General features: G+C 43.0%; 1 protein-coding gene across 1 annotated transcript in view; it reads left to right on the top strand.

Annotated features, from left to right (window-relative positions):
* The window catches only part of mboat2b (membrane bound O-acyltransferase domain containing 2b), a 38,678-nt gene that overhangs the window by 12,626 nt on the left and 13,023 nt on the right, over window positions 1-13,029 (top strand). The window contains exons 2-3 of the mRNA XM_071913346.2: window positions 6,508-6,653; window positions 9,722-9,799. Coding sequence (XP_071769447.1) covers window positions 6,508-6,653; window positions 9,722-9,799 — 224 coding nt within the window. The remainder of the gene's footprint in view (window positions 1-6,507; window positions 6,654-9,721; window positions 9,800-13,029) is intronic.

Raw genomic sequence — 13,029 nt, 5'->3', positions numbered from 1 at the left:
TTCAAATTGTTTAAAGAAAAGTGATTTAGTTAAAACTAGATGTGAGTGAGCAGATTTAGTGAGTTTGAGTCTGATGATTCTAAATCTCCTTGTTCACAAATCCAGTTTGGACCAAACTCTCTCTGAAGAAACTAACTGAGACTCTGAGATTTGGAAAGTGCCTAAATTTATATTGTGATTTCAAAGTTTGTTTGGTTTTTTTTTGATTAATTGTTGTAACCTAACCCTAACCCTCATTACAGTTTTTTTGCTGAGCTCCATGCTCGTTTCCAGCTCCATCCTGTGTTTGTTCATGTGTGAGGAGACGAGAAGTTAGTTGTTCATTTATTTCAAATATACAACAAAATTTGCATGTAAAATGAAATATAGAAGTTTATTAATTTTATACTAGTAATAACAATAATAATACTAATAATAACAACAATAATAATGATACATGTTGGAGAAGAAAGTCCCTCCAGACTGAAGCTCCAGAGCAAAATCGTGAAGAACATTTCCTCTCCAAGTTCACTGCTGGTGGCTCCGCTCTGTTCTACACCTATTAGAGGTGAAGTGTGTGTGTGTGTGTGTGTGTGTGTGGTGCAGTGATGTATGACTCCCCTCATTCTGTCATTTCCTTCAGGTCCGGCCTCGTCTTTGCTTCATGCGGTACTTTTCCACTCCTCCTCTCATCTGCTCGTCCTTCTGCTGAAATCTGTCGTGAACGCTTCTGTAACAGATTAGATTAAACTTTAATGATTCATGATGAAATTGGATCGTAATAAGATAAGATTCAGTAAAAAGATTCAGTAAAAAAAAATTGAATAAGAATAGAGAAAATGGGGGTATTTGAATTTAAGCTACTGACAGTTACAACATTAGAACAATTACAACATTTGTAGAAATGTATGAATGAAAAGTATGTGAAATAAGTAAGTGGATTACAGCAAGATGTGCAAAATAACTGAGATAAAGAAAAAAATAGGTGTGAAATAATTGGAAAAATTATAAAACTCAATATATATGCAATATTTTAAATAATGGGACGGTTATGAGAATTTATAGAAAACAAATTTGTGAATTTTCTGCATTGTATTCACATTAGCAGTTCAACAGGAAGCCAAACACATTATACACATTATACACATGTACAGAAGGTATAGATGTGTTGTAGAAGACTGTTTTCATTTTTTCATTTTAGATTGCTTTACCTGACTTCATGCATACCCTTCAAAATGAAAATTCACATGTCAATAGTGTAAAAATTTGTTGGTGCATTTTCTTTTTGTTCACTGTTTTGCATTAGCATTAGAATTAGCCCCCCAAAAAAATCAATCTATTTTTAATTTTCCAGGCCTGGCAGACTCGCTCTCTGCACTTCTTTGAATTTCTGGAAGCTTCATTCTCCTTTGAGCTTCTCTCTGTTTTACTTTCAAGCCAAGACTGAATTCTCCCTCTGTGCTACTTGGCTTAAAAATAGTTTCCAGTTACAGCTATATGTATATATATATATATATATATATATGTGTGTAAATATATATGTAAATACAGAACTGTCCTGTTGATGTTATGGCTGTAACGGGGCGTCGGAGCTGTCAGCAGCTTCTGAAACAGTGTCACCATGCTGTGACCTTCCTGCCTGATGAAGCTTCACATTGATCTCTGGGTGATGAAGTGAGGAGGGAGACGAGCTTTCAATCAGCCTGCTGAAGGGTCCTTGAGCAAGAGACCCTGACCTCTGACCTCTGACCCCCCCTGTGGAGGGAGGCTGAGGTGACAAATGCATTTCTGTCTTTATTCATGCGTCGCTTCGTTTTGAGGGTCACAAGCCGAAAAGGTTGAGAGCCGCTGGGACTCGGTGTGTCTGCAGCTGAGGAGGCGACACAGTGAGCAGCCGGGGGGGACAGGACTGAGGAAACACTGTGGTGTAGTGCTGAGAGAGAGCGTCCCGTAACCAGGAGGCCTCTGGTTCGATCCCAGCAACAGGGCACTGAACTCTCCTCCTCCACACAGACACTCACACCTGCTCAGTCAGCGTCAGGCTGCTTGGGAGAACAGAGTTTTAATGATGAGGATGAGATGCATTAAATAAACCAGTAAACAGTAAACATGTCGTCCCCCATGAGTGAGTTGAAGTGGGGCTATAAGTAGAAAATATGTTACTTTGTGTTGCTTGATTGATGTTCAGACAATTAAACTTTGCAGCGCCCCCCTCAGGCCAATCAGTGCATTGTGAAGCATCATACCCTGAAGTTTCAACTAAATCCAATCAGCAGCCAGTCTGAGATACTGTGTGTAACTCATGGACAGACAGAGGTTGGTCCATATTGTGTGTTCAAGTGCTGCTGGGAAAGTCCAGCATCCAGGCCTTCCAAGTCACATTAATTCGTTGCATTCACGTGGTATTTTGTCGGAAAATCAAACCAGGAAGACAAACGATAAACAAAGATGGCCGTTTTTCACTTTGTTGAGAAGGTTAAAGGTCACCAATGGATTATAACTCAGAAACTCGTAGGAAATTCGTTTTTCCGATATATCTGATCGCACCTGAATGCACAAATAGTGCGTATAATCCGGCCGCTCTGACGTTATTTTCAGTTATGCTGATGCTGGGCGTGGGCCAATGAAAAACCGTTGCACGAACGATTCAAACTTTAGTCCCGCCCACAAAGGCACTGATTGGCCTGATCTTTTTTCCGATCGGGAAATCACTGTTGAATAGAGCAACACCAGACTCTCTGAATCACTTGACCAAATCTGAAGAGAGGAGTCTGGAACCAGGGGGTCCCCAGCAAATTGATCAATTGTTAAACTTCACCATTATTTATTTTACAAGAAGTTAACACAATTAGAGAATGTATTAGAATGACTGTTCTGATCATAGTTTCTCTGTTATCTCTCTACCTGCAATACAGACAGTCATGTAGTTCTGGACAAAATCATCTGACAATAAAAATATTCTCAGATTTGGGTCCGAGAGACAAAATCTCATCAAATGGGGGTCTGTGGCTCTAATGTGGACTAGATAAGGGTCCTTGATATGAAAAAGGTTGAGTGGTCTAAGTGTAGTTTGTGTGTGTGGAGGCCTGCAGTCTGGTCCCACATGGTAATGAGAAGCATTGTGTGGCATGAATTAAAGAGGACGGTGTGGAGTTTGGGTGTCTGGACCGGCGGCAGCAGCTCGGACCTCATCACATATTAATGAGGTCAGACGGCTGCTGCTTTATAGCTGTCTGCTTTCACTGCTGCTGTGAACAGGATCAGTCAGCTGCTGATGGTCTGGACGTTAAAAGTCCTGAGAGAAGAAAGTTTAGTGCAGTGACATGTACAGTCTGCTGTCTATAGAGGCTTCCAGGTGATGTCTCCCTCCTCTGGCGGCCATGTTGGAGGTCCTCAGCTCTGTGAACAGCTGACTGTGTTTCTGTCGTCTCAACAGAATTGAACAGACGGTTAATTTCTGTCTGTTTCTGACTGAACTGATCATTTCATCACTGATCCATCTGATTGATTTAGTGTTTAGATAATGTCAGCTTGTTAGCTAGCTAACCATAGTATCTGGTCAGCTAACATCACTGTCTTGTTGTTAACACATCTGATTAGCACACTAGCTAACGTAGCTAGTAGCAGCTAGCGTTAGCATGTTCACATTAACATCAGTGTGTTTGCTAAATGAGCCTGCTGGCTAGTTAGCTAGCTAACAAAGCCAAGTTAAACCAAGCTAACAAAGTCGTCTTTCGTCCAATCATCATACGGTTAAAGTGATTGCTAGGTAATTATTCGCTATAGACAGGAAAAAAACTTATTCAGGCATCACAACAGTAGTAGTAGTAGTAGTAGTAGTAGTAGTAGTAGTAGTAGTAGTAGTAGTAGTAGTAGTAGTAGTAGTAGTAGTATTCTGGGTTTGAGTGGAGAGTCTAAACGTTTCAGAGGCTCTTCCACCGTGACAAGAAGAAAATTCAGGAGGAAACACTGAATATTTAGAATTGAAATTTGAAATTGAACGATTTTTAGTATTGGCACAAAATATCGTCTCTCTGCAGCTTCAATGCAGATATACTGAGATCAACCTTCAAGAACGGCCATCGGTCGAACCCTAAAACATGTTGGGATGGAGAAGCAGCAGAACTCGGCTGGATTAATGAGCCGGTCTGATCAGAACCAGACGCTTGTCCTCCGCTGCAGAAACACTCTGGAATAAACGCTTACGAGGACAAGAATTTAATTAAGAACCGTCTCCTCCCCCCCTCCTATCTATCTCTTTCTCGTGAATTTTTTTTTCTGCATTTCTTCTTCACTGATGCAGTAGAGTGCGACTTCATCATCCAGAGGTCATCTTCTTCTTCTCCTCCCCGCCGCCGTTAATCACTTCCTTTTAGCACAGTGACCGCTGTCCAACCTCTGGCCGGGGAAACGACTCGTGAAAAGAGCTGCGGAGATAATTTGACACACGGATAATAAGAATAATAATTAGCGTTTGGCTATATAGTGCGGCGTTTCTCAACCTTGCAACCCAAAACGCCAAATCCTGCCGGCCCATGATGCACTGCAGTCATGAAGGTGCAGAATGGTGAAGTTTAACACAAAATGATTTTCATTTTCTCCTTTCAAGCCGTGTTACTTTTTAATGTGTGCAAAAACACCAAGACATATCGCAAAGATTTAAACATTACAATTTTGTATGTTAGAAATGAGCTGCGAACCCACCGAGCATTTTCATTATCCAGGGTTTCAGTGGAGAGTTTTAGTGTCTCATGGTGTTGTAAATGCTGTTTCAGAGACTCCCTGAAAACAACAGTGAATCCTTGTACTTTGTTTTCATTTTAAGAGGGACATGAAAATGATCCAATTTGAAGATATTGAATGTCGGCACAAAATATCGACTACTACCAGCTTCAATCCAAAAATAGTAGGATTTGCCTTCAAAAACCTGAAACCTGTAGTTCAGTACAGGTTTTGGGTGGTGATGTCACTGTGTGTCGTGTTAAACTGCCTCTTCCTCTGTCACAGCACTAGACTTGGCTAAGCTGGGTATTTTTTTGCGGTGTGTCATTCACAATGCTTTTGTTAGGAGTAATCTGTCTAATGGACAGCGGGCCGCAGCTCTTCTCCAGCTGCTATAAATAGCTTCTGTTGGTCCAGTTTTATCCACCGGAGACTTCAGGCTGTCTGTCCAGCAGCTGAGGAGCAGAAAACCTGAGAGTCAGTCTGACCAGAGAAGACACTTTCTGTTCGGTTTGGTACAGAAGGTTTAATATACTGCTACTACTGTTAGTACTACTGCTACTACTACTACTACTACTACTACTACTACTACTACTACTACTACTGCTACTGCTATTAGCCTAGTACCACTGTTACTACTGCTGCTACTACTACTACTACTACTACTTCTACTTCTACTACTACTGCTACTACTACTACTGCTACTATTACTGCTGCTACTACTGCTACTGCTACTACTACTAGCCTACTACTGCTGCTACTACTACTACTACTTAGTACTATTGCTACTACTGTTGGTACTACTACTACTACTTCTACTATTACTGCTACTACCACTGCTACTACATCTACTGCTACTACTACTATTACTGCTACTACTACTATTACTGCTACTACTACTACTACTGCTACTGCTACTAGCCTACTACCACTGTTACTACAGATACTACTACTACTACTACTACCACTACTATTACTGCTGCTACTACTGATACTACTACTACTGCTACTATGAGCCTAAAAACATCATGATGTCAGAGGAGTGAAGGGAAAGAGGGTTCAGAAACTCATTTCTCTCAGCATAACATCAGAGAGAATTAATCAGCAGCTTGTTATCTTCGTCTAGATCTTCTTCTATCTGTTAATATCCTGCTGCTTTGATTCTAATCTGTTTAAATGAGAGATCAGTGGCAGTCGCTTCTCTGCCTGCTGGACGAATCTTCCTGAGGCTGAGATCAAACCTGCAGCTGGTTTTCTTTGTTCTGAACCAGAGAAGAAGAGTCGACAAACTGACCAATCACAAGCCAACCAGGACTTGGAAACAAAAGTCACATGACTCACTAGCAGCTTGTTTATTGGACAGTTTGAACCTGTCATCCTGCAGGTTAGAGACTAGACCTGCTGTCACATTATCTAACTTGTCTGTCTCTTCTTCTGTGGTGTTCACACCAGTTCAGAACACATGAAGAAGCTGAATTTGAGCATCAGTCCAGACTTCATTTTGTTCTGCTAGGCTTTCCGTCTCCTTCTACCCATAATCCCTTGTGTTTCGGGGCGGTTGGAGTGTCAGTTAGAGGACTGAGACTTTGGAGCCACCAGAGGTCAAAGGTCATTGTTCACCTGGAGAAACCAACTGAACTGAAGGAGGAGAAGAAACCGATCTGAACATGATGGGTTTTGGGGGGCAGAGATTAATCACCAACTCTTTCTTTTTCTCTCTCTCTCTCTCTCTCTCTCTCTCTCTCTCTCTCTCTCTCTCTCTCTCTCTCTCTCTCTCTCTCTCTCTCTCTCTCTCTCTCTCTCCAGGTGAACTTCGTGGTTTGCCAGCTCTGTGCTCTGCTGTCGGCCTTCTGGTTCCGTCTCTTCCTCCATCCCAGTAGAACCAGTCCCTTCATCAGACATGTGGTGGCGACTCTACTGGGACTCTACTTCGCTCTCTTCTGTTTCGGCTGGTAAGTCGTCCGTTCTCAGACCCAAACCGCCGCTGAAACCACAGAAACAAGAAGTGCAAATTATTTACAAAAGGACATGTTCACACTTTCTCTTTTTTTTTCAAACTGTCAGCACCTTGTTTTCTCTTTTTTAAGATTATTTTTTGGGGTATTTTTGCCTGTATTTGTCAGTTACAGACAGGAAACGTGATGAAATGTGACAAAGGTTCTCGAATTCGAACCTCGAACATGACGTGCCTTAGCCAGCTGAGCCTCCAGGACGCCTTCTTTACATTAAAGGTGCGAAGTCTAGGGTTCATAGACTGTAAACCAGATGTAGCAGTGAGTTCTTCACCAACAGGTTTCTGAAGGGTTTTGAAGCCTAAAGATCTGGTTTAGGATCTCCGCCATGTTGTTTTTTGGAGGCGGAGCAGCCAGAGAGAAGCCGAGGGTCGACACAGAGCCGCTGCTATTGGTCCAGAATCAACGACCTGTCAATCACTAGGAAAACAACCCTGTGTTTTATCTGTTATATCTGTTCATGACAGTTATTTTGACATTAGAAGAACACACATTAGAAGAAGTGAAATTAGCTGCTGAGACCAAAACCTCTTGTGGAAAAAATGTATTGACTTCATATTTTATCAGAAGTTGGGTTGTGGTCCGTTGACTTCATGGAGTCTTTTTGGAGCCGGACGTTACCTTTATGTTTTATTCCCGTTGTATTCGTCTGTTTTTTAATTTGTTTCCGGCCCTTCTCTTTTTACTCCTTGTTTTCCAGGCCTTGATTTATTGGTGTTGTCTGTGAAGCGTTTTGTAGCCTGACACACGCCGGCTCTGTGTTCGGTCTCAGGTTTCAGACTCAGCAGGTCGATCAGAGGGAAACCGGCTCCGTCTCATCTCTCTGTCGGAGGTTCAGAGATCTGATGTGAAACCTGAGACAGGAAGCAGTGCGGAGCTACAACCAGGCGCTTTTTGTTTTGTTGTGTTTGTGTTTTGCTGAGATCGACTTTGATGAGAAATGGTAGAAAAGTTTTTTTCTCTCTGAACTCAAAATTGAACCCACAACCCAAAAACACGGCTGTTTTTAATGGTTTGCAGTTACAACTCAAAAACAGTAGAAACGTTTCACTAACACTTTAGATTAGGGAACACATATTAACTATTTCTCTCAAGAACATGTGATACTAACACCTTATAAGCCCCAAACTGAGCAAAGCAGACGAAAAGCCTGATTCATGTTCAACAGCGTCCTCACTGACTGATGTAAGCGCTAATGAGGGAAAACCAGAGTTAATGGACTATACTTGTAGAATACAATAGTGCAGAATAAGGTGCTAATAAGTGATTTAATGACTATTAATGCACCAATACACTACTAATATGCATGTTAATACGCAACTTATTAATAGTTAATGTGTTCCCTAATCTTAAGTGTTACAAAAGTTTCTTTCTCTGGTGGAAGTTTTCCCTCTACTCTGATAAGATAAGATAAGATAAGATAAGATAAGATAAGATAAGATAAGATAAGATAAGATAAGATAAGATAAGATAAGATAGCACTTTATTAATCCCCTTGGGGAAAGTCAGGAAAAGTCAGTGGCCAGTACGGGGATCGAACCCGCGACCTTGGCGTTATTAGCACCATGTCCTCCAGTAGAAGGACGACAGGAACATCAACGCTGTTTGGTTTCCTGAAACTGACTGATGTGATGTTAGAAGAGAGGAGGAGGATTTAACTTTTTAAATGAACGCTGCTACAAACCGTTCTCCAAACATTCGATGACTGCTGGATACATTTCCTTCCCAAATCCTGCGCCGGCTGAGCTCCACACAGCCCAACTGGATTCCTGATTATGGAGGGAGCGAGCGGCGGCAGCAGTGACCCGGGGCGTGCGGTGTGGTGCGTCACGTGGCCGGTGAGCGTGTCGCTCAGCACCGACTCTCCCGGCACCGGATCGATGTTCATCAGCGCTGGAAAGATGGCCGCCGTTAACGGATCGGCCTCCTGAAGACAAACGGCTCGATGGACGGAGCCGAGATGTTCAGCAGCTTTACGTCCAACTAGAGACGATTCATCTGCTTCACTTGTTTTTATATTACAGAGGTGTGACCTCTGTAATATAAAAAGTCAACTCTGCTCGAGTCTCAAGTCAGTCTCAAGTCCCAAGTCTAAATGTAGAACAGCAAGTCAAGTCAGAACAAATCAAGAGTCCAGTATCAATTTAATATCTTAAAGAAAACTAAATATCTCGGACTTTTCAATGCAATATGGTTTTAATAGGATAAAAACTTGGTAAGAGCATCATGAGTTTGATTTCTATAATCAGTTTCAACTTCAATAAATTCAATCATTCCATACAAATTCAGAAAACAGAATTTAAATTCAGTCGTCTGCTGGAACAAATCTCATCACGTCTCTCTCTCTCTCTCTCTCTCTCCCTCTCTCTCTCTCTATGTCTCTCTCTCTCTCTCTCTATGTCTCTCTCGCTCTCTCTCCCTCTCTCTCTCCCTCTCTCTCTCTCTCTATGTCTCTCTCTCTCTCTCTCTCTCTCTCTCTCTCTCTCTCTCTCTCTCTCTCTCTCTCTCTCTCTCTCTCTCTCTCTCTTTAGTTCACTGGTGTCTTTTGAAGCGCTTCTACAGAAGATTCTACTTTGTTCCCTCTTTAATGTGCTTTTGATTGTCAGTGGGACTAACCTGGTTAAATAAATTATGATAATGAAAGTCTTTTTTGCATCTCTTGTTTTAAGACATGGAGAGTTGTTATATTTTTATATTATATTATCTAGGAATTGAAGCTGAGTCTACTCTTGAAGTCAGTCTGGAGTCTCTCTGGATGAGAACGTCTGATACCAAAATGTAAAATGTAGATTCAAATTTATATAACGTACTGCAACATTATGTTAAAATAATAAGACTAACAAAAAGGAAACAGAAAATCTATCTTAAGTTCATTCAATGTGACAACAAAATGATTCTGTTCTATCTAATTCTATCAGCTGCTGGACAGTTTCTGACAGAAAGTTGATCTGGGTGAAGAGTTTGGTGTTGAGAGATGAATCCTCTGGTCTGGTCTCTGTGTGTTGCAGGTACGCCCTTCACTTCCTGGTTCAGAGCGGACTCACCTACGGCATCATGATCCTGACCGGAGTCGAACACATGCACAAGTACGTTTCCTCTGCAGGTCATCTGACTTGAGACCTGGTGTTCACTGTTTGACCCACATAGACGCAGTCAGACTGTTCAGATGTTGGACTGAAACCTCCATCTCAACAAGTCATCTAGTCTCATATTCAGCCTCACATCTTCTTGTTGTTAACCCAAGAGAAACATTCTGCAGTGAGGAGAGATAACTCCACTTGTCTCCAATGCAGCTTCACTTGTTTCAGGAGTTTTCTAGAACAGAGTGTCAGTCTGTTGAAACCAGTCAGAATAAGGCAGATCACTGCACTGCTGTCAAGGAAATGACTCTTGATTCTACTAAATTCTTCAAACAAGTTGATTTGCATTGGAAACAAGAGAAATTATCTAACGACACTGGCTGATTTTTTCACTTATTTAAAAAAAATTACTATTTCAGGACTCAATAACAGACTGAATGACTTGTGATGGAGATTTTTTGCAGTGTGTTCAGGCTGTGTGTTCAGGCTGTGTGTTCAGACTGTGTTCAGGCTGTGTTCAGACTGTGTTCAGGCTGTGTGTTCAGGCTGTGTGTTCAGACTGTGTTCAAACTGTGTTCAGACTGTGTTCAGACTGTGTGTTCAGGCTGTGTTCAGACTGTGTGTTCAGGCTGTGTTCAGACTGTGTTCAGGCTGTGTGTTCAGGCTGTGTGTTCAGGCTGTGTGTTCAGGCTGTGTTCAGACTGTGTGTTCAGGCTGTGTGTTCAGACTGTGTTCACACTGTGTGTTCAGACTGTGTTCAGACTGTGTTCAGACTGTGTGTTCAGGCTGTGTGTTCAGGCTGTGTTCAGGCTGTGTTCAGACTGTGTGTTCAGGCTGTGTGTTCAGACTGTGTTCAGACTGTGTTCAGGCTGTGTTCAGACTGTGTGTTCAGGCTGTGTGTTCAGACTGTGTTCAGGCTGTGTTCAGACTGTGTGTTCAGGCTGTGTGTTCAGACTGTGTTCAGACTGTGTTCAGGCTGTGTTCAGACTGTGTGTTCAGGCTGTGTGTTCAGACTGTGTTCAGACTGTGTTCAGGCTGTGTTCAGACTGTGTGTTCAGGCTGTGTTCAGACTGTGTTCAGGCTGTGTTCAGACTGTGTGTTCAGACTGTGTTCAGACTGTGTTCAGGCTGTGTTCAGACTGTGTGTTCAGGCTGTGTGTTCAGACTGTGTTCAGACTGTGTTCAGACTGTTCAGACTGTGTTCAGGCTGTGTGTTCACACTGTGTGTTCAGACTGTGTTCAGACTGTGTTCAGACTGTGTTCAGGCTGTGTTCAGGCTGTGTGTTCACACTGTGTGTTCAGACTGTGTTCAGACTGTGTTCAGGCTGTGTTCAGGCTGTGTGTTCACACTGTGTGTTCAGACTGTGTTCAGACTGTGTTCAGACTGTGTTCAGGCTGTGTGTTCAGACTGTGTTCAGACTGTGTTCAGAGCAGAGGTCAGAGAGCAGAGGTCAGAGGTCAGAGAGCAGAGGGCAGAGGTCAGAGGTCAGAGAGCAGAGGGCAGAGGTCAGAGGGCAGAGAGCAGAGGGCAGAGAGCAGGACGTTCAGCTGCTGCCTCCTGCTGACTCACTGACCTTTACATGGACAGCAGTAATCTGACTACTGGCCTTATTATTCTAAATCAGACGATATTCAGATGAATGTGTCTCCATGTGTTGCTTATAGAACTGTTCCACTCATGTTCCTGTCTCCATGCTGAAAGTCCATCAGCAGGAGGATCACTGGAGACTCACAGTTTAAAGCTCCACATCATGTAAACAGGACTCCCTCTCCTCTGTGATGATAAAGGAGTTGGATGTGTATCTAAACATGGTGAAAGTATCAAAACTAAATCCACACAATCCATATTAGAAAAGCGAGCCTCTAAACGAGCCGTTGACATGATGTTTACATGTTACATTTACGACTTGTAGTCGTTCGTTACTTTCAGAAGAAGCTCAACTTCTTCATCTGTCCAGACAGAGAAGTCTGTCTCGCTTTTGTCCTTCTTTTGTCCTGATTTGGACTTCTTGTTGGTGCTGAAGGCTCTGCTGCTGCAGCCATGACAACACTTCCGTAAACAGTGGTAACCATGGTAACGACATAAAGGTCATGGGTCAGAGGCTTGCTCATGCCCAATAGTGTAGATTTCACTGTTTTCCTTAGTGTGGACGAGGCCTGAGTTCAGTCTGCTGTCTGCTTCTCCACATGACAGACAGGATGTGACATTAGAGATCAATTTAGATCAATTTCTATACGATGACCAACTTCTGATTTTGTGGCTGCCGTGCCGATATTGTTCACCCTGAGTATCGGAAACGCTGCTGAACGAGAAGAAAGAAAAGGAAGAAGAAAGAGAAGAAGAAGACAGCATGAGGCTGTCGCTGTGGGAAACATCAGAGAAGGTCTCCAGACTCTGTGGGTCAAAGATCTGAACCGCTGCACTTCACCTTCTGTCTGCTGCGACAACCATTCTCCACTTCCCATCAGCCCCGGCGGAGGTCAGAGGTCGCCGCCCCCCTGCTGTCCGGTCGGTCGTGGCAACAAATGGCTCCTCTTTCTTCCAGAGTGTAATAAAGGGACTGCAGCAGTGGAAGTGATTCATCAGCAGCCTTCCTCTCCTCGGCAGCTGCTGTGCTTCCTCATCATCAGTCTGTCCTCGGCTCAGATAATAAACGCGTCTCTTTGGTCCGGTGGAGCTCACCGGGTGGAGCGAGGCACCGACGCTGCCGGGCCCGGGGGTTCGATTCCCTCTGAGGCTGAGCGGGGGAGCAAGGCACCGGCGTCCGGCTGTTACTCACTGCCTGCTTCTCATTTCAAAAGTAATATTTGAAGGGTTTCATTTCAAAACGCTTTACCAGCCATAATCAGTCAATATTTCAAAATCACTGACAATTCTGTCCTCAAAAACATTGTTATTTTCTAAGTAAGTCTCTTAAGATGACTCCTAACTTTAACAGTTATCCAGAATGGACTTAAATGTAATGCCAGCCATCATGAAACTTACTGTTTACTTCCTCCTCCCTGCAGCAGATCTCGTTCCTCTTCCTCTCTTCTTCTAACATCACATCAGTCAGGTTCAGGAAACCAAACGGCGTCGATGTCCGATCTTCCTGTCCTTGTACTGGAAGAAACCAGAGTAGAGGGAAAACTTCCACCAGAGAAAGAAACTTTTCTACTGTTTCAGCTGAACCGGCTCAGTGTGAGAGGAGAGGACCAACTGTGACAGAAACAAATCTTCAATCTGACATTTAGAGG

The sequence above is a fragment of the Centroberyx gerrardi genome, chromosome 18 (assembly GCF_048128805.1).
Source record: "Centroberyx gerrardi isolate f3 chromosome 18, fCenGer3.hap1.cur.20231027, whole genome shotgun sequence".
Lineage (NCBI taxonomy): Eukaryota > Metazoa > Chordata > Actinopteri > Beryciformes > Berycidae > Centroberyx > Centroberyx gerrardi.
The sequence above is the reverse complement of the archived record's forward strand: the minus strand, read 5'-3'. Positions and strand labels throughout refer to the sequence as shown.